At 37.3% G+C, this 23,758-nt stretch overlaps 2 protein-coding genes across 5 annotated transcripts in view; both read right to left on the bottom strand.

Annotated features, from left to right (window-relative positions):
* Nucleotides 1-4,976: 4,976 nt before the first annotated feature.
* On the bottom strand, nt 4,977-12,307 carry LOC103472800 (secretagogin-like). 2 transcript variants are annotated; one of them, XM_008422640.3, is made up of 13 exons: nt 12,100-12,307; nt 11,517-11,587; nt 11,268-11,363; nt 10,877-10,966; nt 10,703-10,759; nt 10,381-10,458; nt 10,239-10,294; nt 9,469-9,514; nt 9,310-9,369; nt 8,908-8,976; nt 6,293-8,480; nt 6,166-6,209; nt 4,977-6,096 (listed from the first exon to the last, which is right to left on the bottom strand). In XM_008422640.3, exons 1-11 carry the CDS (start codon nt 12,167-12,169, stop codon nt 8,355-8,357), a joined length of 819 nt encoding a protein of 272 aa, XP_008420862.1. In that variant the 5' UTR covers nt 12,170-12,307; the 3' UTR covers nt 4,977-6,096; nt 6,166-6,209; nt 6,293-8,354. The 2 variants fall into 2 exon arrangements, with proteins under 2 accessions (XP_008420862.1, XP_008420863.2); XM_008422641.2 differs by lacking the exons at nt 8,908-8,976; nt 9,310-9,369; nt 9,469-9,514; ... (5 more) ...; nt 11,517-11,587; nt 12,100-12,307 and having other exon boundaries at nt 6,293-6,450.
* Nucleotides 12,308-12,403: 96 nt separating this feature from the next.
* carmil1 (capping protein regulator and myosin 1 linker 1) overlaps nt 12,404-23,758 on the bottom strand; it is a 30,869-nt gene continuing 19,514 nt past the window's right edge. For all 3 annotated transcript variants that reach the window (XM_008422638.3, XM_081612416.1, XM_008422639.3), the window contains 24 exons: nt 23,648-23,724; nt 23,024-23,128; nt 22,037-22,106; nt 21,836-21,917; nt 21,653-21,752; nt 21,497-21,551; nt 21,185-21,357; nt 20,922-20,990; nt 20,752-20,845; nt 20,576-20,674; nt 20,356-20,484; nt 20,111-20,233; nt 19,849-20,024; nt 19,475-19,562; nt 19,230-19,388; nt 19,082-19,148; nt 18,311-18,561; nt 17,291-17,406; nt 16,487-17,027; nt 16,331-16,373; nt 15,436-15,627; nt 15,162-15,299; nt 14,275-14,430; nt 12,404-13,992 (listed from right to left, as the gene is read on the bottom strand). In XM_008422638.3, the coding sequence (XP_008420860.2) occupies nt 13,865-13,992; nt 14,275-14,430; nt 15,162-15,299; nt 15,436-15,627; nt 16,331-16,373; nt 16,487-17,027; nt 17,291-17,406; nt 18,311-18,561; nt 19,082-19,148; nt 19,230-19,388; nt 19,475-19,562; nt 19,849-20,024; nt 20,111-20,233; nt 20,356-20,484; nt 20,576-20,674; nt 20,752-20,845; nt 20,922-20,990; nt 21,185-21,357; nt 21,497-21,551; nt 21,653-21,752; nt 21,836-21,917; nt 22,037-22,106; nt 23,024-23,128; nt 23,648-23,724 (3,231 nt within the window). In that variant the 3' untranslated portion in view covers nt 12,404-13,864. The remainder of the gene's footprint in view (nt 13,993-14,274; nt 14,431-15,161; nt 15,300-15,435; nt 15,628-16,330; nt 16,374-16,486; nt 17,028-17,290; nt 17,407-18,310; nt 18,562-19,081; nt 19,149-19,229; nt 19,389-19,474; nt 19,563-19,848; nt 20,025-20,110; nt 20,234-20,355; nt 20,485-20,575; nt 20,675-20,751; nt 20,846-20,921; nt 20,991-21,184; nt 21,358-21,496; nt 21,552-21,652; nt 21,753-21,835; nt 21,918-22,036; nt 22,107-23,023; nt 23,129-23,647; nt 23,725-23,758) is intronic.

The following is a 23,758-nucleotide window of genomic DNA, read 5'->3' as shown; positions in this document are numbered from 1 at the left end:
CATCTTACACAGCTTTTCATGTACAATGTTACGATATTTTAAGTGCTTCCCTGCATGGTGAAAACACCCAACACTGAAGCGTTGAGTAGAAACTGACATACCCAAATGCTCCTTGGCGTTAGCATGGATTCATCCCTTCAACACACCTAAAAGCTAATTGAAACCAGAGTGATGCAGAGCACAACATGCTAAAAGGGTTAGCCATGCTAGTTGTGTTTGAGTAAGAAGTTACCAGTGCTAAGATGGTGAACACCAAAGGTAGCACTTTACCACATTTAGAGCCAATAACTAGTTGCAACATATAGTTCAAAGACCTACATGTTGCCCTTCCCTCATAGTCCTCTGGCCCAGTCATGCAGTTAGTTGTGCATTTAATGAGACATCCAACATTTGCCTTAGTCATAGGCGTAGGAAGCAGGGGGCACGGGGGGGACATGTACCCCCAATATTGGAGAGAGTCACATTCGTTCCCCCCAATAATTTCACCTCAGTTGCGAAGAATTTTAAAATCTTCCACTCGCATGCTTTTATTTTAAAGGCGCACAACAGCGCATTCAGCAGAGCGCTTCCTCCCCCTCCCCCATCTGAACGGCTCAGAGTAAAGGCAGCAGCAGACGGAGTCAGAGAAACTCCGTTTGAATGAAGTAAACTGTCTGTCAGGAATTTTGCCATGAATATCGCTCGTTTATAACATCTTGTCAGTTTATTTTCATATAGAGAACAAAATCTTTTTGGTTAAGCTGTTTTAATTCTGGAATAGTCACATGTCCAAAATTTTACTGCTAACTTTGTTTAAAAGTTAGCTAGTCTAGTCACAATGATTTAGGTTGAAAAAGCAGCTAAATTAGCCTTTTTATTATTTAAAGTGTGCAACACCTGATCATACTTGACCATTTAACGTGTATTTATATATTATATTATATTATTTAGATATTTAGGAGAACAGCAGTGCTAGAATGATGTTGAAGAAAGGTGAAGAAGCTCTGGTGAGGTCTTCATTTAGTTTATTGAAATATGTATGAACTGTTTTTAATTTTTAAATAAGCTACATTATTTTATTATGAGAAGATCAGGCATAGGAGAGTCAGGTGGCGTTTCAGAGTGTGAAGATATAAAAATTATATTAATTAATTATATTAATTATATAAAAAATTATATTAATTAAAGGAGACAATAAGAAAAGTGCTTGAGGAGAGATTTAAAAATAAATTAGTGAATTTTTTTGCTACACAGTAAATAGAGTTGAGATGTATAATAATGTATCTGAAAATGAAGTTGTTTAAATTCTCATTCTGTATGATAAAAACATACTTTTTATATTTAGTTCACGTTCCGATCCTGTAAATTACTGTAGTGTCTGTTGTAAATCCATGAATCCCTGCAGGAACATCAGGCTGCAGAGAGTCAGAGGGAGGCAGAGACAGAAACACATAACTGTAGATATTTTAGTTAAATGTTTGCGGCTAAAAATGACAGGAGAATAAAAACATTTTGGCTTTTTGCTTCAGTGTTTTTTATGGCTCATGTTTGGTAAGTTAATGAATGCAGAGCTGGAAAGTGAGACTGAGTTAACAGTGAGGAGCTAAGGTGTCAGTAAGATGTGAAAAGTATCATTTTTATTTATTTTGTAGATCAAACTGTTGCACTGATGTAGAGTTGTTCAAGATGAACAAAACTTGTATTTTAGATTTGATTTTTGTTGGTCAAACTGATGTATTGAGTTTAAAACTGCCGAGTCCTATTTTATTATTTGTTTTTTACTTTGGTTTTAGAAAGAAGTAGAACCAGTTCAACTGCAAGTCAATTTATATCAGTGCATTTTGACCAATAATCAAATGTCTTTTGACCAATAAGATATATCAGAATCTGGTAGCTTGTCTGTGCTACCAGAGTATGTAGCTTGTTAGTTGTGAGGCAAATGCTAAAGTGAGTGTTCATCCTGGAATCCTGATTATTGGATTGTAAATAGTAACGTGTTAGAATACTTGTTACTGAAACAAGGGTCAGATTAGAGTAACGCATTACTGATGTGATGATGGCATAATTGTTTGACATTTCTGCTCAAAATATTAACTGATCTGTCAGGTTTCCGATATGCGTCGCCCCCAATGACAGACTCGTTCCTACGCACTTGCCTAGAACACTCTAAAAGGCAATACCTATTCTTACTTAAATTAGGTTTGTACGCTTTACTCAAGTCTCACTAAATTGTTTATTCAACTCAAGTAATGTGAGCAATGTACGTGTTCGGCCTGAGAAAAGTACAAGACTACGTTATTTTGAGTAAACTGGATTTGACTATTTTTATCACTGGAGTGAAGGCTTCAGCTCAGCGGTGCGCATGCGCAGTAAAATGTGGGAAGCTTCCATTGGAAGAAGCAGAGCTTTAAAGACGAGTTATTCGTCTTCAGTATATATTCATGTGCCGTGTATGCCTTTACTACTCGCATATATGGTTACAGGTTAATTTTTCTTTGAAAAGATGACGCATAAAAGTCTTTGCAGGCTAATATGCTAATGTTAGCATTGGCTCCTGGGTCCAACATTAGCTAAAACTGCCACGCCTTTTACTTGAGAGCCTTTAATGTTTTTGTCCATTGTTGTGGAAAAAAACTTACCAAGCACTGTTCAGGTAAAATCACTCAATCAGGTTTATTTATGAATTATGCACAATACAGAGAGCTTGTAGGACAATCAATCACGAAGCAAATCTGGATGGAAAGCTCTGCCAGACATGAGTCTTTTACACACATTAAAGTTTATTTTAAATTGACTTCTCTTATGTCTAGAAGAATTAATTTCTAAACTCTTAAACATCCATAGGAGTCAAACAACTAAGAATAATCATAATTAAGCTACCCAATTTCATGTGTTTTCTAGGAAACCCAACAAAACAAAAAATGACATTAGTGCAGTGAAGGTATAGATAAGTGTCTGTTCAAAACCCAACAAGAAAGCGCAGATTTTCCATCTGGAAAGTAGGTAAAGCGTAGAAGCAGGAACACTGATCGTCTGCTCAGGAGGATTAGTTACCTCCTGCCATAAAAGTATAAATCTTAACTCTCTGATTTGGCCACTCGACAGTTGACCAGCAATAGTCCTTTGAATGGAGAGCCTTTCAGCAACATCCAAACTAGCTGTTGCTCTGGACATTGTCCTCTTTGGTGTCAAAAGTTAAAGCACTTTATACTTGGTAGAGTGAAGTTTTGCTGCTCACTCTGTTGCTCTGTTGTTTCAGATTTAAAGTCATGATCTAGATGGAGCTTACAGACAGGTCGTCCTTCACAGTGGTTGATGTGGATTCATGTTGTTCCTTCCTTCTCGCCCCTCTCCCCACTCGGTCACGGCGTTGCTGCAGCCAAATCCTCCCCCGTCTCTCTCCTCCGGCTTCCTGTCAGTCCAACTGGTTCTGGTGTTGGATCTTTGGGTTGTCCAGATCGTCCCTCAGGAAATGTCCATGTTGTCCACAGATGAAACAAGCGTCAACAGTTCAGAGTCGTCTTCTCTCACAGCTCTGAAGCATGTTTAGCTTTTCTTCCTCTACGCTGATACTGGACAGCAGACCAGCGGAGGTTGTTAAAGCTCAGTCTCACACAGTTTTCAGTCCAAATGCCCAACAGGCGACTGACAGTTGTCCCCTGGAGGTGATGGAGGTCTTTTCTGTACAATTTATGTTTAAGGTCAGAAATCAGCAACTTCCACCCAATATACAGAAAATGTTTTGTGACAGAGAGAGCTGTTATAATTTAAGAGGTGAAGGACATTTTAAAAAACAATGTATTAGAACAACCATGCAGAGTTTTTGTTTATCTGATTATAAACTGTACCAGCCCACCGGCCGAGCTTTCATCTCCCTTTGACTCTCCTGAAGGCTGAGTTATGGTCGCGGTTGTAACAGTTCGCGTTTTTGAGCCAAGACAGCGGTATGGCGTTTATAGTTAAGGTTTACATTGGAGCCGCCTGGGAGAGCGGCGCGCGTGATTCGCACCGAGCTGCAAAGATCCAGAGATGCACGAGGCGCTGCGACACGCTGCGTATGCGGCGGCGTCAGCTCGTGCCGCTGCGTGTCCGCTTCAACGCGCACAATAAACCGAGCTCCGTACTCATGATCAATTATAACAAATTCAATCATTTCCATTGGCATGATTTATCACTTCTCTTTCTTTCTACAAAAAACTGTATGATAAAAGCTTTCAGGTTGGTGCTTTGGTCTCAGCTAAACCTTTTTTTGAAGGAAAATTTTTACAAAGACTTCAAAATTCATTTTATTTGTGGTTTTGTTAATTTATTTTGAATATTTGAAATGCCTTCCAGTTGCAGTGTTAAATGTTCATTAAAGTTTACCGATCTTTCAGATTGTGTGCTTGCATTATAATTTTGCCATTAACATTACTAAAAAATGGTCTAAAAACAAGTTTATCAAAAATCAACATTTGTTATTGTGACAGGTCTACACACATTATATATAGTGTAGTTTATTGCCATGTATGGCATAGTTACTTTGAAAGAGTAATTTGATCACTCAATGAAAAATTTATCAGCTAGAAAATGTGCATCCCTTTTCCTTTTGTGTTGCTGGTGTTACATATGAAACGTATCTCCCCAAGGAAAAAGCAAGCAACAATATGTTTTCTAATAATCAAATGCGTAATTTTAATCTGATTGGATTGTAAATAGTAACACGTTACAAGGGGTCAGATTAGAGCAACACGTTGATGACACCATTGTTTGAAAGTTTTGCTCAAGCTATTTACAGATCTTTCAAGTTTCCGATATGTGTCCCCCCAAAGATAAACTTGTTCCTACGCCCTTGGCTTACATTTAGTTCTAGTGCAGCTCTCAACCTTAAAGGACTAGCTACTGAACATTTCTTCCATATTGAAAGCAGTTACACCCAGGTGGTGAAACAAGTCAGAGCCTCTAAAATATTAAAGCTTAGACATCTGTGGTAGCTCTTGCAATAGACAAATGCAAAACAGTTTCAAGCAGTTTATTTCAGTATGAATCCACAAATGACCAGAGGATTGGAAACTTGAGCACAGAAACAGCATTTATAGACATTACTCAAGTGTGCATCATCAAAATGATAGTGCGACTTACAGTTAAGATCTTAAAGCCCGTTTCTGTTTGACAGTTGTAGTCAACTTCCACATTAACTAATCTAGAGCTTCATTTATGAATTTGCACTGGCATCTTGCAAGAGATCCTTGTTCTGAGGTACACTGGAGGCCAGAGAGCCCAGCAGCCTTGCCTGTTGCCAGGTGGCATGGCAGCCTGATTGTAGCCCTCTAGGATGGCATCCAGGCATTACTGGTCTAGAACTCCTCAAGTTAGCACCGACTCGTTTGGAGTCAGAGGAAGGCACACTACCCCACACATTTTTGGTTTGCAGTACAGCTGAAAAAGCTGAGGCCTTTTGGTGTCGCTGGGCAGTTGACTCTGGAGCCTGTACACTAGAAGTATAGATGCCCAACTGGCCAGGATTGGTTTCCAGCATAGCAGGCACTGACAAAGAGTGTTGGTGTCGTCTAGCAGTGGATTCTGACCTGGCGCTTGGAAGATTGACAGTGTCCCACATGCCCACCTTGGTCTGGAGTACAGCAGGTGAAGAGAATGCAGGATGTTGATTGGGTGGTTGGGAAGCAGATTCTGGAGTCAACTGTACGCCAGTGCCAGGTGAACTGGGCTGCAGCCGAGTTGGTGCACGAATCTCAATTGCACCACTGGAGACAACACTTGAGCCATAGCGCCTCTCCCCTTGAAATGAAAGTTCCCTCATTCCTGGACCCCTATGGAGCAGGCCACCTGGCTGTTGCTGCCAAGTCAGAGCTGAGGCAGACCTGTAGCTAGATACACTTCCTGGTTGACTGTAACTACTTACTTGCCTGCCATAACCCCTTTGACCTTGGCTAGGAACTGAGCCCCATAGTTTGGAAGCCTCAGTTGATAAATCTCCAAGGAAAGTTGAGGTAGACACAGAACCTCTTGGCAGTAGAGAGCCTCGATAACTGGCGGCAACAGGTCGGTAAGAGCGGCGCAGAATCTCAGCTCGAGTTGAAGGGCCAAGATTTCTACTTGCGTATCTTAAGACATTTCCTATGGGAAAAATAAAGCCATTTGTCAGAGGTAGTTATGAGACATCTTGTGAGCTCAATGAATCTATACCTGTTGCAAGCCATCCATAGGTTGTCAGAGAGAGCAATAGAATGCTGAAAGAAACCAGTTAATCAGAATTAGTCATTTCATTTAACATCGTAATTTCACCCTGCAAAATGTTGAAGTGTAGTCAAACCTCAAATGTAATCCAAAAGTCATTTCTTTGTTCAGAAAACCTGAAGCAAGACAGTCCGTAAACTGTTTGCTGTACAGACTGCTAAGAAAAGAAGCCCCAGTCTTAGCGTCATACATCCACCAGCTCCAATGGTCGTTTAAAAGAGTTTCAGACGTCAGCTAGCCATGTGTCTCACTGATTAATAATTGGAAGCAGCTTGGAGTCTTTTTTTGGGAACATGGCTGACTTTTTTTTTTTTTTTTTGGGACGTCACTTAGCTTCATTCCTCACAGCTGTGAGCCAGCCAGCTGCTATAGTCTCTTAAAGAGGAAGTTCTTGCATTGGGCTTCAATATTTCCTTCCTGTAGTGTTTTTTTTATACCATTATTCAACAATGAGATTTTTCTCCTCTGGCTCATAATGAATTTAAATGACAAACAATGAATGAATAAATACAACACAATCATATTTTTCTTCCATTTCCTTTTTCTACATGCAATGACAAATACGTATTTATATTTTATTCTACTGCATTGTGTTTATGAAGTTATTGGCAGGACATGGTGCCTGTTGTGGAAACTTGAGGATATTTAGCTCTTTTAGGTCTCTGTGCAGATATATAAGTCACATCTTATATATCTGACTTCATGCACAATCCTGATTCTGAGGAGGCAGAGGAAAACAGTGAGTGGAAGCAGCAACTTCATATTTTCTGATAAAGGCAATGCAACATCCATACCAACTAACATTACTATGATTAACTGAATTTGACAGTGTTGGATTAGAATTAGATGTGAACTGAAGCGGGTTTAACCCTAACTTTACTTTGAGTGGATTTTATTTGATTGCATATGAATAATCTACACCCAACGCATAATTTCTTTACTTTCAATTCTATGAAAGCTGGCTTATGCTCAATAAATAGCAGAAGCTGGATATTAGCACAACTGAAGTGATAATATCCATAATGATATTAGCAATGAACTATTTCTGCCTCTCACTTTGCACTACTTACAATTAAGCTAAAAGTTGTTGGATTGGATGTAAAAATATTTTCCTTCAAGTGTTTTGCTGCCAAGTCCTCTAAATGTTGCAAAACAATGAAAAAGGCTGAATCAATATAAAATATAAATATGTATCCTTCATATCCTTTTCAATAATCAATAAAAAAATCTTGTTCAAATTTCAGCAATCAAATTCTTTGCTAACTAGCTTTGGGCATTTACTCACAGGTATTTTGGTTGTTTTTCTTTGGTGAGAAGATGTAAAAGTTTGGAGGGACTCTTTACGATCTAATTTTCTCCCTCCAGAGTTTCTCTATCAAAATCAAACCAGGATTCTGGCTTCATCACTCAAAATGTTATTTTACTTCCTGTCAGAAGAAAAAAAAATATGGAGGTAAGTATAAAAAAATACTTTAAACCTAAATTGGGGGTATGGATAATTTGTGGCATAAATTTAAGTGGAGCTGCTATTTGAACATCAGTGGAACTTAAATCAATATTTCTAACTGGGGCAGTAAAGGACAAAAGCAGACCTAAAAGCAAAGCCGCCTCATATTCATTCATTCAGGGATTTATTTTAAATATATACTTCTTCATCATATATTAAAATAGTAGTAATAATAATAAAACTGCTCCTATTGTCAGACTTTGATTTCTATTTTACCTGTAACTTGTGTTTGTGCAAGTGACCGTTGAACCTACTCAGAAAATCATACACAGATGACAGTTTTATTTAATATATTCAATCATCACTGCTTTGACTAGTTTCACAATATGATCATACATACTAGTTCACATTGTACATTATCACATCACAAAGCTTCACATAATTCAGATAAGTTATTTAAAATTGTGCATCTTCTTCTGCCTGTAAGGTTTAGTTTTATGTAGTTTTTTTTAAACAGAAATAAATAGTTTTAATACATCCAATTAGTTTAATACAATAAAAATGCTTTAAAGTAGCAAAAAAATGGTCAAATGAATAAAAGGATAGAAATGGAGAGCCTTAAGGTGAATATAAAGATAGCACAGAGGAATTCAAGATAAAAAAGACCTGTTAACTTAGGGTTAATGAAGGGTTAACTGAGCTTGAGGCCAAGGCAGAGAGCAAGCTCGTTCTTCTGGATTTTTCCGTCTCTGTTGATGTCACAGTGACCCATCAGGGCTTTCCTGAACTTGTCCAGTTCCATCCCGCTGATACTGGGCTGCAGAAAAGTTTGAGAGAGCTGCTCTTAGAAGGAAAATCAGAGGTCACAGCGTTTCTGTCCATCCATCCATATATTATTTTAAACATTAATTGCATACCCTTGGAAAAACATACATTCAACTAGAAAATTTTGTAGCTCAAGTTAGAATTTGACACAGACACACACAAGGAAAATTAACCTGACACATGTTTTTGGGCTACTGGAGAGGAAGCCGGAGTACCCTGAGAGAATCCACTCATGCAAAGGGAGAGCATGCAAACATCGTACAGATAGGCCTGAATTTGAACCCAAGACCATGTTGAATTAAGTCTACAATGCCAACAACTGAGTCATCATGCAAGCCAATATAAATATGACTACAGGCAGTTTCATCTGTGTTTATAAAATTAAAATAAAAAATCTGGAAATGTGTTTTTTTTTCTACCTTCACCAGCTCCATCATGTCCTTGACAAATCCATCAACTTCAGGCCCCTCCAGTGCACCTGTCTTACTCTGCACACAAAACATACTTAAGCTCCATACAGGCATAAAAGTCGCATCACCGTATCTTTAACTTTTAGTTTGGTTAGCGCATTTTACTGTAAAAAAATAAAAGATCTTAACATAAGAACAATATCTAAAGAGCACAGTAAGCATTTTGTGATGCAGTACAGCTGCATCTCATAACTGAAATATTCTATAACAAAACTTTCAATTTCATAAAAAAAAACATATGTGGCTTTACATTATTTGTAAAAGAAAATCAGGTTCAATTAGTCGTTATTAATGTGGTGGTAAAAGAGCAGAGAAGAGAAAGAATGAAACCAAACCAAAATTTGAACTTACAACATCATAATGAGCAAATATCTTCTCAAAGTCCCTCTTTCTGTCCTCTAGACTGCAAGCCTGAAACAGTTAGATTTAAAGTTCATGAGGTCTGGAAGGATGCTATAAAATTCATTTAAGAACGTATAAATGAGAAATGGAGTTTAAATTTGAACTCACATCTGTCTTAAACTTCAGTAAAAAGTTTTCGTTCAGTGCCAAAATTCTAAGAAAAAACAGAAACATTGTGAAAATGCAAAACAAAAATTCCAATACATTCTGACATTTATGGTGCATTTTGTTATTAGTTGCTGCTTTTAAGCATAAAATATTAATCAACAATGTTGTGAACAGTCTCTTTTTTTTAAAATGTTCTGTTTAAATCTAAAAAGTACATTACATACAAGAAGCATAAAAATCACAGAGACTTTATAAACAAGTGGCAAAGTCAAGACAACAATTAATGAATTAAGTGAAATACAGTTAGGCAGTTTTAGGTTTTAATACAATTAGCAAAATTGGCCGTAAATTAGCAAACTTTGCAGAAACTTTGGGCTCCATAAGCTCTTGAAATTACCTGGGACAAGATTTCAAAGAAACCCCTCATACAGCCACAGAATGAAAACCAAACAAATGTGTACTTGATTGATTATTTCCTTGATTGATGGAAAGAAATCTTATAGAGCTGGAAAGCCTTTATATTTTTACTTTAATGGTGCCACATTTGTAAGGAAAATCCATTTGTGGGTTCAGCAGCGTATCGTTGTTGGTTGCACCCAAGAAAACTTGTACAATTGCCTGTCCGTTGTGACTGTTTGGGGTTCACCATTGAGGCCCACGTTTATTAAAACTTCAATCAAACAGCTCAATAAGAAACAGGGATCAATGGCAGAACGAGCTGCTTGTCGTTGGTAGAGAGGTTTTTGCTGTTTTTTTCAGAGCAGTGGTACCTGGCCATGTCGTTCAGATCCAGTCTGCCATCCCTGTTCTTGTCAAACATCTTCATCTGCAGGTACAGAAAAGACTAAATAAAGGCACCAGGCAGTGAAAAAGATATCTTAGCAACTTGTTCTCAACTTGATGCCCTGTTACCATGGTTTCGGTATACTCCTCCTGCTTCTGGGGCGTGATGGACTTCCTGTGCTGGAGGAACAGGTCCTGTAAGAAGCCCTGTGGAGAGGCAAGAGTTTATAAGCAACACAACTAATTTGATGTAAGAATCTGCAGGCACTTGGTCCTCTATTTCTTCTGAATATTATTTTTCTATTTTTTGTGTCAGATTCAAATACACTTAAAAAGATATATATATATATATATATATATATATATATATATATATATATATATATATATATATATATATATATATATATATATATACACATATACATGTTTATATCTGGAGACACATTACCTTAAGCTCATTGGCTGAAATGTACCCACTGCTATCTGTGTCATAATTTCTCCAAATCTGTAATGAAAGAAGGCAGATGCATGGTAAATGCTTGAAAATAATATTTTGATGACTCAGCAGGATTTTGTTTCACGATGAATGCATTTATTGCCATCTTGACTTTTATCCACTTACCCTCATGAACTCCACACTGTTGTCCAACGGAGTTTCTCTGCGAAACAACAGCAGGAAATTCTCCTCCACTGGAAGCATCATGGCGGCCAGCTGGAAACAGTCATTAGAGTTTTTGTGGAATGTTTTACTATCAGTAAAGACACAGTTATTTACAAGGTGATCCATCTTTATTACCTTCTAGGTTTTGCTACAATTTATATTGAGAAGGCAATCTTGATTAGAGAAAAAAAAGAGCCTTTTTGATATGTTAAGACTGCCAGGCTGATTTAAATTCTGTGCAGTCACACAAACCTAAAGTTAAGCATATGAAGATTTTTTTTCTTCTCCTGTTGGACAAAAAAATAAATCTAAGCAAATTTTTCCATCAGCAGCTCAGCCGTTTCAGTCTCACCTCCTCAATCTGTACATTTCTGTCAGGATCGGAGTCATATGGAGACACAAATCTCTCCCTCATTCTTCTCACTTTGTCCTCCGTTATCTCCTCCGTCTGAAAACATTTCATGTTATTTGTGTTTTCATACCAATTTGCTTTTCAAAACAAATGAAAAACAAACCCAAATGGAAGCAAATCCATATTTAGACTCTTTTGCAATAAAATCAATGATTATTCTTAACCTGAACCTCAAAGAAATATATTTACCTTCATTCCAAGTTTGTGCAACATATGCTTGAAAAAGTCATCCATCTTCTTTCCTTCAATGCAGCCTTTGTCTATGAAAGAGAGTATTAAAAGAATTTCCATTTTTTTCTAAAAATCTTCCATTTAAAAACTGAATAAAGCTACAAAACTGTTTAATAGCTTTTTATTGGCAACATATGTGAATTCCTGTCTTTCAGTCTTTAAAAAACATAACTGAAAAAGGTGCATGAACAGTGATAATTTAGATAAAACTTTATAATTTTTAAAAAATAATTTAAAAGATTTAGATAATTCTTTTGTAAGATATCAGAATAATTAGGGTGATCCTCCTATACATAAAATGTTCATTAGTGATAGTATTTCATGCAAGTAAACTACTGTTTGGAAATAAAGTAATTACGTTTTTGTCCTTGAGTAAATTAAAGAGATATGATTTTCAAAAAAGTGAATCAGCAAATACATAATTCAAAGTTTAATCAATTATTATATTTGCCTAAGCATATAAAAATAAAAGCAAAATACATTATTTAATAACTGTTTTCATTTAGAAAGGATATATTAATTGTTATGGAGGTCTTTGTACCATCTTTGTCGAAATGTTGCCAAATCTGTAAGAAACGAGCAGCATCAAGTCTGTCCAGTGCACTGTCCATGGTTCTGCTGATCCGTACAAAAGCCAAGTTTATGACAAAAAAAAAAAAAGAACAAAACTACAATAGTTGCAGAGAAAATAAATATTCCACTGAAGTAAGATCAGACTTTTCCCTCTGGTGTATTCTGATATCAGTAAAAAAAAAATGGAACGACAGAGAGGTTGAGCCTTTTATATGTGAGGGGAGGGAAAACAGGAGAAAATAACAGAGGCTGCATAGAGAGAGGGAGGGGGGTAAGTGTGACCAATAACTCATTTTATTGATTTAAACATAAGTTTTTTGTCACATTCCCAGGCTAACATAACCATTTACATAATCAATTTAAAATGACATTTAAAAAAGGAAGCATAACATATTTTCCCAGTAAAACGAAGACCATCACCAAGTTCTAGCAATCATTTTTCACAAGACAATAAAATTTCCTTATGACAAAAATATGTATTCACTAAACAGAAACCCTAAACAAACATCAATACATATTTACATAGCCATATAATACATATATAAGTGCAGCAGTACATCATTAGGATGTAAGTATACAACAACTTTTATTGTGAAGGTACAGCAGCAGTGTGGGTAATAAAAAAAACATAAAAAAATCATCTCACTTTTGTTTATAGGAAACATTTGTGATATTATCCCAGCAGGAGAGCAAAGGTGTGGTAATGATGACAAAACATTTTTTGTTGAAGAATACAGTTTTAAATGTTTTCATTCCCCAAAGAAAGCCCTAATATTCTCAGCCAGACAATAAAAGCCTCTTTTCTTGAGCTAAAAAAACCCAAAAACAGATACCAAACCAAAAGAAAGACATTGTTTAGGTTTCTACAAGCTCAAAAAAAAAATAAAACCTAGGAAATTAACCGATTAATGTACCGATACACTTTTTATTAAGTCTTAGTAAAAGACACAGAAGTAATCAGAGAAATGTCTTTCTTGAAATAACTGATAAACCCAGCTAAATTTGAAGGTAAAATGATGCAACAGTAGTCAGGTTAGCATTGTAAAGTTTACTTCAAATGACAAAAATAGAAACTGTTCATTTTAGAAAAACTTTGTAAAAAAAACCTTTCAATTTCCCTCCCATTCATGATGAATTTCAGCAGAATTATAAAAGCTCAACGCTGCTTTAATATACACCCATTTGTATGTACAAAATATATTTTATATGTTGTATTTCCCCATGTGTTGGAATAAATGAGCTTTCCATAGTAAGCAATGTTTGTAAAAAGATCTTTGCACTAGTAACATACGTCGGTCTTGACGGTACTATTACAGCTGTTGGCTGTGAAAAAATCAGAAAATGTGAGAGATTGTAGAAATGTTTTAAACTCCCCTTTGCCATGTGTTGTTAGGAAGCTTTTAAAAGAAACATAAACTAAATCTTTCCATACACAGACCGATTCCTCTAGAACAGAGGTGTCAAACTCCAGTCCTCAAGGGCGGCTGTCCAGCAGTGTTTAGATGTGCGACGGGAACAAAACACTGGAATGACTTAATTACCTCCTTCTTGTGTAGATCAGTTCTCCAGAGCCCTGCTAACGACCTAATTATTCTACTCAGGTGTGGTGCAGCAGAGACACATCTAAACGTTGCAGGGCAGCAGCCCTCCAGGACTGGAGTTTGACACCTGTGCCCTAGAAGGTTTGTTTTGTTCTGAAGGTACGCTGGGATGAGATTTAAAAGATGCTGGAATCACATTGAAGGAGTGTCGTCACCGGATTCGTCCTCAGATTTGTTATTAGGTTTGAGGTCAGAGCTCAAAGTTGAAATCTCGCTGCCAGCTGGGCTGAGATCCATGTCTGTCTGAGATGGAAGCCTCACTAGAATGACAAAAAAAAATTAAATTGGACAAAAAAGAACTAAAAACATAAAATTATAGGTGATCTTTGTGCTTCATCATAACACAGTTTTTTTGTGACGTTTTCTAAAGTTTCAATCGCTTTCCTTAACCTACCAAAGGAAGTAATCTTTGTTTAATGTAGTACATTTTTTGGCTAATGAATTGTTTTGCATGTGGGGTGTTAATGATACTGATAGTGTTAATAATTACGACATATCAGTAAAACTGGACATGGAATAATACAAAAGGTAAATGCTCAAACCGTAGCCAGGGAGGGACTTTGTGCGTTCGCGTTCTTCCTCGTTGCCAAGGGGACTGGACGAGCTCTTCAGAGATGACCACTGTCGGCCGCTGGTGCCGGAGTCTGCACCTGTGATGCTGCGCTGCTCGAAAGCATCGCCATCTGCAGGAAACTCAGCTACAGGAGAAACCGAAGAAAAACGTGGGTTCAGAATTATTTTAACTAATAAATGTTCTTTATGTTTAAGCTCTGTCTAGTCAATTAGTCTTAAAAATTAAACATTCACATAAACAGATAAAGAAAGAAAATGTGCATAGTAAATGTTTTTTCATTATTTAAAATGTTTCACATTTCATATGCAACACCCTTGAATAAATGACCCCAACACTCCACAAAAAATGGTTCAATTCTCTTTTCTTTCCTGTCTCTTTGATTTTAAAATCACATCTTTTTACACAACAATTAAGAGCAACAACTTCTGATTACAGAGGAGGAGTGGTTCCTGTAAGTGTTAATTACAGAAGTGAAGCATCAAACTACGAAATCACAGATGCACGCAGACATCTGGACGTGCCAAGTTACAGGCTGGAGCCGAGAGCATCTGCTCTGGGTGTTTTTCTGTGACGGACTTTTGCTTCTGTTGTTCTGCGTATGGAGGCGTCATGGCCTCCAAAGCCTTCATTAAACATCTGGACACCTGTTAAATTAACTGTTGTGTTTTTAGCTGCTCTTTTTCCTCTCAATGCTTTCAGTGGTGCTGAATATTTATCTTTACAGTAGCATTTTTAGGATTTAAATACAGCTAGTCTGAACGTTTTGCCAAGTTAATATTTGCAGATATTAGACTGTGGCATCAGCTTCTACTGAGACAAATGGGTTATTATTGGATGGTAGACAGAGATAGTAACCCTCCAGTGGAGACAAAAGTCCTGCAGAGCTGCTGCTTGTGCTCTCTCTGTCTTGCTCCGACGGCGCCCTCTTCAGACGGGGAGCAGGAAGTGGTGCTTTGGGAGATACACTGCCAGGGGCAGAGTCTACTGAATCATCTGGGAGACAAAAAAATACCAGTAAAATAAGAGAAAAAAAATTGAAAAACCCAAGATTGTGCTTTAAGATGCCTATTTCCAGGGGAGAGCTAAAAGATGGTTGTAGGTTTTAGTTGTTACACTTGTCTTATCTTACCAATGACAGAGATGCTGCATGGCCTGGGACTGGTTGGACTGAGTTGTCCAAATGTGCGAGCAACCAGTGGTGCTTTAGCAGTCTGGACTGGGGCTGGTTTGGGGATGGCATTTGGTGGTTTGGCCCTAGGAATCGGCTCAGGTTTAGAGTCTTCAGGGTCTGTGGAAACCGCAGGATGTACATCTGACTTCGCTGGAGAAAAGAAAAAAAAGAGAGGCAGAGGCTCTAGACATCATGTGATTATATTTATATATGTAGATTTATATATATAAATAAAACTGAATATTAAAACGACTCTACAACTAACTGTAAAATCTAAAAACAAACTTGTAAATACATATATGGAGTGGTGCAGTTTTTTTTTTCTGCTGATTTGAAGGGCAGAACTTCGACTCGGCGGGAAATTTAATGTTTTTGATTGTTTATTCAATGTTGCATGAGTCTGTGTTTTTATGTTTAATGATGTAAAGCACTTTGAAATGCCTTGCTGCTGAAATGTGCTATACAAATAAAATTTGATTGATTGATATGGATACATATATACAAAACTACATTAAAGAAAACTTTTTAGACTGATTTCTGTTTTTTGTTGTCACCTTGAATATAGACTTGTTCTATTAAGTAATGTAAAATATTGAATGTTTATGATGTAGCATTTGTTAAAAAATTTTTTTCTTGACAGCAGTGTTTTTTCTTCTTTTGTCTATTTTGTGATTGTAGATTTTTTGAAGGCACAAAAGCATTTACAAGCACTGTGCACTTTAGGAATTTTAGAAATGTTCTGAAACTTGTTTTTATACAATTTTAGTTTTAAAGAGAAGGTTTTTTAAGTATAATATTTTAGCATTTTGGAACTTATTATGAAATTTTCAATTAAAGGTATAAACACACTTACGTTTGTCTGAGTCCACTTTGTCCAGGACTGATGATGAATCGGACTGAAAAAGAAAATAAAAATTCCACATTTCTCAGTCGTATATCCACATTATACGACTCTTCAGAGATGACCACTCTGAAGAGTGGTCATCTCTTCAGAGATGATCTGACCAACCTTCTTTTCAGCCATTTTGTCTTGTCTTGTTTTTTCTTGTCTGGCCTTCATCTCAGCCAGCAGATCCTTTCCCATCATAGGAACACCAATATGGCGATGCATGTGTGGGTTCTCCTTCTTCTCTATATTCTCCTTCTTTGGAGGACTTTCCTTCTTCTCCAGGTTTTCCATATCTTCCACCTTCTTGGTATCTTTTTCCTCCCCTGCAGGTTCAGTGGAAGTCGGAGGCGCCTCCATCTCAGAATCTGTGTGGTTCGCAGGTTGTGCCCCGCGGATCTCCTGATGAGGCTCCACTACAGAGATTGGACTTTTCACAGGTGGTATGGGAGAGGTAGGAGGGGGCTCCTCAGTGACTGGGCTTGTGGTGGAGGTGTTGGTGGTGTTAGCATGTGCAGGCTGCGGTGGTGTGATGGCCGGAGCTCCGTGGCTCTTCTCAGAGCGGGACGTTCGGGATTTAATGAGGTTAAAGAAGCCACTCTTCCTGGATTCACGTTTTTTATCTGATCCTTCTGGTGTTGACGGACTTCTTATGGAGGGAAGTCTGGAGAATATTCAAAATAAAGACACACAAATGTAAAATGATCTTAAAACTTCACCTAATGTTATGTTTTTTTTTTTAGGTTATGAGGTAGCATTTGATCATTCATTACTTTTTTAGGGATAAACAACCAAATCCAGAGCTTGTAAATATTTTTTTTCCTCAATTTCTTTGTTCAAGAACATAGAAACTAGAAACATTGTAAAGAGATCATGTCACCATTTTTTTATGCAAGAACAATAAATCAATTTCTGAGCAGTACTGACCTAAAGCTGAGTTTGACAACTCTCTTGGAGAAGAAGTCATCTAGACCCTCATCCAGCTTCTCCATCATGTTATTCTGCTCTGCATCATGAGGCGCTGAGCTTCCAGTGGCTTGTCGCTAACACAGAGACAGAAGAATGACAGTGTAATAAAACATTCGTTAAAAACTATAGCAGTTATAGTGGTAAAGATGATTTCATCAACTGTAAAACAGTATTTTATACAGTGGTGTTTTAGTTTCATGAGCCATTTCATAATAAATCATGATATACAGCTAAAACCAGCTGCTTGCATACAATATGCTAAAAGAAATATGATCTCATATTACTGTTATTATTATATTACATCAGGCTGAACATATTCTGTTTTAGGTCAGTTAGGATTATCAAAGTTATTCCTATTTGGTAAATGCCAGAATAATGTGAAAATAAATACTAAAATGTAAAATGTTATTTCACAACATTTGACTTCAACGGAGGTATATCTGTGGATGAATTTTAAATTACATGTCAAACATACTACTTCCGTGACATAATGAAGAAAAAGAAATGAAATCAGTCAATAGATAAGGAAGAGAATTATGAACCTCCAGAAGCCTGGTTCATCCTTGGGCACAATTTCCACATATCTAAGTGATATGTTCAACTTTATTTATTCAATGTGGAAATCTAAACTCATTCTACTACCCAGGAAGGTTTTCTGTTCCACAGGTGGAACAAAAAACAGTTGGCCTTCACACAGAGACTGTAATGGCTTAAAAATCTGAGGTTTTAAGTATATCCAAGATGTGTTACATAAGTTTAACCAGAAGAACTGAAATATTCAGAAAAGGTGTGTACCGATCTGAATTTAAAAGAAAGCTGAACAATTCTCAGACAGCTTAATTATTCTAACTGACCTAAAACAAGAATTATGAAAAGAAGAAACAAAGTCAAAGTGTATGGAATCTTCTTGTTATAATTTTCTTAATACTGAAAAAGAAGTATTGAAAAACTGTAACCATATCTTATTGATCTTCTTACTGGGGCTCTGCTGGGTTTTGTTCTCTTTTTCGGTTTCGGTCGGGATTTGGTGCAACTTTCCAGAGTTTTGTGCTCCAGCTGTGGCAGCTCTCCTATGCACACAGACTTCCCATCTGATGGAGTGGGAGGGAGAGGCAGATCTTCATAATATGACATCCTGTCTGATACTTGTGGAGGAGGAGAAGGAAGAGGAGGATCCTCGACGTGGATCGGAACCTCCTCCAGAGCTTTGTCCAGGTCAAACTCCATCTCTGTTGGAGAGAGAAGGTATAGTGACTCATCATTGTAAAGTAATGCAATGGTGAGTCACTAGAATTAAACCCATCATATTAATTTTGCAAATATTACACAGAAATTTTAGCTTCATGTACAGTTTGAGATTTCTCTGGGAATGCTCCTTGAAAGGAATGAGCCAAGTTCTGGTTTGTAAAAGAATGAAAGAAACTTGGTATGTAAAATGAATTAATAAATACATCATAAATAAAAACTGATCAAAATGGAAAACTGTGTTACCCTCTGTTTACATGAACAAATCAGTCACACATGTCCCATAGGGATCGTTAAAACGATAAAGAGACAGGCTGTTTGCAACTGCTGTCCTACAATTCACAATCATTAATCATTATAATCTTTTAAGCTGTTTTTCAAAATTTCTATTTGTCTCATGATTTCTGTGAATTTTTTAAAAGATGCTCCAGAAGAATTTTCCACGACTTTTAATATTTTTTTTAGATAGCTCATAAAGCATCCAGCAGGATACAGATCTCTTACCAAATGCCACAGAAATAGGCCTCAACATTCTGACAAGAATACTCTTCCTTTTGGATTTAGGTGTCACCTATTGAGAGAAAGGAGATTTTCATTTTCTATTTTCACTCATTTTTCTTCAACTTCTCATAAAGTAAATTTATATTCCCACCATGCATGACTCCACATCATTCAGTCCATGTTTCTTGTCTCGATCCTGTTTCTGATGGTTATAGTTCTCTGGATGTAGAGCGGACTCATCCAGGACTTCTGTCTCTGACTGGGGTTCCTGATGCAACAATGGATGGTCCTTTCTGATCAGGTGGTCGGCCTGGAGACAGATGGAACAAAAGGAAAGATGGTGAATGAGTCGGAGGATGAGGAATTTGAATATTTGACAGAGGAGATGGCACTAACCAGTGTATGTTGGGATCTTGACAGAGACTCCAGGATCTCATCAACAATCCGATCAGACAGAATGGACGCCACGCCGAGTTTCACTTCACTGTTTCACACAGAAATAATAAGGCCGGTGTCAATAAAAGTGAAAGCAGCTAAAAGAACATTGACCCAATAAAGAATCAAAATTTTAGCAAAGAAAAAATATAACTATTGTGATTCTTGATTAAAACTCTAGTGGAGGTTGTTTCATAAAATGCCACACTATTTATCAAAATTGCATTCGATGGCAAAACATTACAAATAACATAAATGTTCGATGCTACGATCTGCACTGTGATCTCCAGAGTAAAGTTAATCTGATCAGCAGGCATGCATGGGGCAGAGCAGACCTGATTTTGTTGATGATGTCCACACCGGACTGCTCCAGAAGAGTGTTTGTGACGAAGCTGCAAGGGATGGTCAACCTCCCTGCAGCAGCTTTAAGCAGCTCCTGACGAAGGCCGCTCCTCTTCATCACATGAGGACAAAGGCCTTCAGCAGCATCAACCATAGACACCAGCATGGTCTGGAACAGTCAATATCATTTGAAGCCTGACTCTTAAACTTTTACAGATTGCATGGTCAAAGCTGGTGGAGTTGATGCTATGATACCTGCAGTTGCTCGTCCATCACGCTTGCCACCTCTCCAGCCATCGACTCCAGCTTGTCCTGAATGGCTGCAACAAATGCAACTCTGGACCCTCCACTCTTTAAGTGGTACAAGTTGGGGAGCAGCTGGAACAAAATGCAAGCAAAATAAGAGAAATCTACCCTTATTCCACATCTTTATTTGGATTAATCAGTGCACTGTGTAAAGCTACTCTGTTGGTGCTGATCTGTGTTTTTTTTTTTTTTACAGTTTTGGAGTTCTTTGCATCCTTCATGAGGTTCTCTGCCAGCTTCATGTCATCTTGAACAGAATTGGCCTCTGAGAACTTCAGAGAGTTGAGGTGATCCTGGACTCTCACACACATCATGTCCATCATCTGAATTGTAAACAAGTTTGAAGGTTAAGAGGAATTTCTTAAAACGGATCAAAGAACTGTTCAGATAGTGCATGTGTACTGCTGCGCCAACCTGCTGTGTGGTGGTGGTGACTATTCCCTGCTGCAGCCTGTATGCCTGCTCCTGGAGGTATTTACGCGTCTCGTGGTTTCTCAGCAGGTACTGCTCCATCTGCAGGAATCAAAGAATAAGGAGCAACCTTTAGATTTTAAAACTTTACAAAACATAACAGATAAATGAGCAGGAACCTTTAGTAAAGCCTCCTCCGTCTTATCTGGGTTGGCTTTCAGTGCCTGAGCAGCATCCATGATGGGAACAGGCATGAATCGAATTGTGTAGTTTCTAATTTTTAAAGAGGACATAGGATTAATAGCAAGAAGAATCCTAAAACCTGGAAATGTAATAATGTTATTCTTACTTTTCCAAGGCAGCAGCTACATCCTGTAAACCCTGGGGGCTGACATTATTTCTGTCCCATATTAAGGTCCTGGAGAGCCACACAAATAAAACAGACAGAATTGAGCCTGAAAATGTTCTGTGGTCAGTGGGTGTTGAAATTAATAAAAATGCATTTATTCTTCTCTAAAACCCCTTTCACAACATGTTTACAGACGCATACAGCTCCTGATTTTTAAAGATTCACATTGAAACATGATTTTCCAAGAAAATATGATTACTCACCTGAGCTTTGTGTTGATTTGGAGGGCTTTGGCTAGTATTTTGGCCCCCATGTCTCCCATGGAGTTTCCACTGATGTCCAGCTTGATCAGAGAAGTGTTGCTGCCCAGAGCGTTAAGGACGATGGAGAGGTCGGCTTTCAGCTTGGAATCAGCGAGGGACAGGGAAGTCAAAGGCTATCAAAAAAAACAAACAAAAAAAAAACAAAACAAAAAAGAAATTAGGAAAAAATAAGATAACACTACAAAAATAAGTTCAACCAATATAAAACTGTCACCATAAAGGGGAAATGAAAAGCTACAATGCATCACTCACTGATTCTTCTTCTTGAATCATATGAACCAGGTTATCCAATACTTGAGCAACATTTCTGTGGTCACAGCATAAAAAAACAATTATCTAAAGTCAAAAGTGCAAAAAGCTAATCCTGGGCTGCTAGAAAGTAATTGTTGTTATTTTGTGGCCACTTACTTTGATTTGATATTATTAAAGTTTTTGCCCAACGACAGGTGCCTGATGGAGCGGTTTTTGGCCAGCCACACAAGAAGGGTGGTGAGATCCATGTCCAAACCTAAACCGGACAACAGAAGCATGGGCTTAAATCTGCAGAAGCACAAATCCAAAATGTGTGAGTGGAAGCTAAAATGTTCTTACTGTTGTCTGAAATATCCAGACTGGAAATGTTTGGGATCTCAGCGATGCAGCCCTCTAAAATCTGTGAGCCTCCCGAACGAAGCTGCAGGGAAATTCACTCTTTTTTTGTAAAACTTCTTCAGATTTGTGACTATTTTTGAATTCACTTGTAGCATTTAAAAATAGGCTGTTAAAAAGTGCTGAGGTCTGTGGTGGACTTACATCACAGCTGCTGAGATCCAGAGAAACATCACTGAGGTTTGGATTACAACCAAGGCCCAACAACAACGATCTACCAACAAAATTAGTTAGTAATGCCAGCGTAATATAGAATTAATTTACAAAGATTATGATGACCCCTTTTTCTACATCCATGGTTTTAATTATTACTGCAAGAAAAGTTTTTTAATTTCAAAGAATGGTTTGGAGCACCTCATAAATCTGCATTTGTCAGAGTAAAAGTTTAAAATCAAACCGGTCTACTAGGAAAAATAAATAGCTTGATTATGGTTTTTAAGCACAGCTTACTCAAATTGCATGTTGTTAAATGACTTCCTCCTTTGTGTGCAGAGAAAGGAGGAAGTGAATTTAAATCCCACAAAATCAAAAGTTACTGAACTGCTTCTGTTGCCAACTCTATCTGGGATTTTGATGCAATCAGATAAAAATTGTTCAATTTAAACTAATAATATTGAAGCAAATGAAAGCAAGGCCTAAATTATCTTTGTTTTCTGCAACTGAACCATTTAGACTGAAACTGACTTTAATCTATTTTTGTCATTTGGTTGGTAGAAACATATTCAGGAAGAAGACAAGAAAATAGGGGGAAAAATAATCTTAATAGCTGCATCTTTTTTAACCAGGAGCTGATATCTAAATGTTTATTCCCAAAAAGACTGCTGTGTTAGTCACGGATAAACATTACATTTCTTTCCAACTAAAGATGTAAATCTTACCAAACCTTTTATTATGAAATGACAGTACTCTTAACACAGAAACTCATTATGTGTCCGACTGATTGCTTTAACTTAGTTCATACAAAACGCTGATCTCTGGATAAGAAATGCTGCCCACTCCTGCTTATGCATAGCTTTGGAAGTACTCCAGGCATTCTTTTAAGTAAGAGACACTGACATCATAAACTTCCTGCAAAGTGGTCCAACATCAGCTTAGCTTGAAAAAGTTTAAACCAGTTTAAGCCATTCTTACTTCAGAGCCTCCAGCGGCAGCTTGGTTCCTGATAGACTAACAGACGTCAGAGCCTGAGCACTGCTGAAAAACTGCTTGAAGGATGAAGGGATTTCTTTGCACTTCCTGTAGGAATGTTAAAAAATAATACATTTTTTCTACCAAAAGTGTTGAGATACACAGCAAATTCTGAGTATGTGCTCTGTTTAATAATTGGAATGCATTTTCTCGGTTAATAATTATTTAATGGGCAACCAAAAATCTAGAATCTGAGCATATGTTTTATGCCTCTGCCTCTCTTTGTAGTTAAAACCAGTGGTTCCTAATCTTACAGCTTAACAGATAATGGTAACTGAGACCTGCTGCCAACTACAAGCTGATCTACACAAACAGACAATAGCCAAATCCAATAATACGTTTAAAAAAAGAAAACATAGCAACCCTCTGCAACTATCATTATTCCTTTTTTGTTCATCGATTATATGCTTGTGTCTTATGAAGAATACTGAATAGATAACTAATCAGTCATTGAAGCCAAACCTAGTTTGATTACTGGAGATCAGAATTCCATATTGAATTCCACTGCCCTAAAATATCTGTAAAAGTCTTACATAATAGTTTCATAATGAATATTCAGAGTCTGACCTGTGAGAGAAGACTGTTCTTGACATGTTGAGGATGGCAAGATGCTTCAAAGATCCTCTGCACAGAGATGCACACACCTGAAAAAATATGCAAAATAATACAATGTATATA

This window comes from Poecilia reticulata, chromosome 11, assembly GCF_904066995.2.
Source record: "Poecilia reticulata chromosome 11, P_reticulata-male-v2, whole genome shotgun sequence".
Lineage (NCBI taxonomy): Eukaryota > Metazoa > Chordata > Actinopteri > Cyprinodontiformes > Poeciliidae > Poecilia > Poecilia reticulata.
Note: the sequence above shows the minus strand (reverse complement) of the source record. Positions and strands in the feature narration are given on the sequence as shown.

Excerpts from the sequence above, each read along its gene's own strand:
- LOC103472800 (XM_008422641.2), bottom strand. The coding sequence starts at position 6,408 with ATGTATGACGCTAAGACTGGGGCTTCTTTTCTTAGCAGTCTGTACAGC. Across the intron at positions 6,210-6,292 it reads ACTTTTGGATTACATTTGAG|CATTCTATTGCTCTCTCTGA; the intron begins GTTTGACTACAC and ends GGTTTCTTTCAG. Across the intron at positions 6,097-6,165 it reads CTATGGATGGCTTGCAACAG|GAAATGTCTTAAGATACGCA; the intron begins GTATAGATTCAT and ends TTTTTCCCATAG.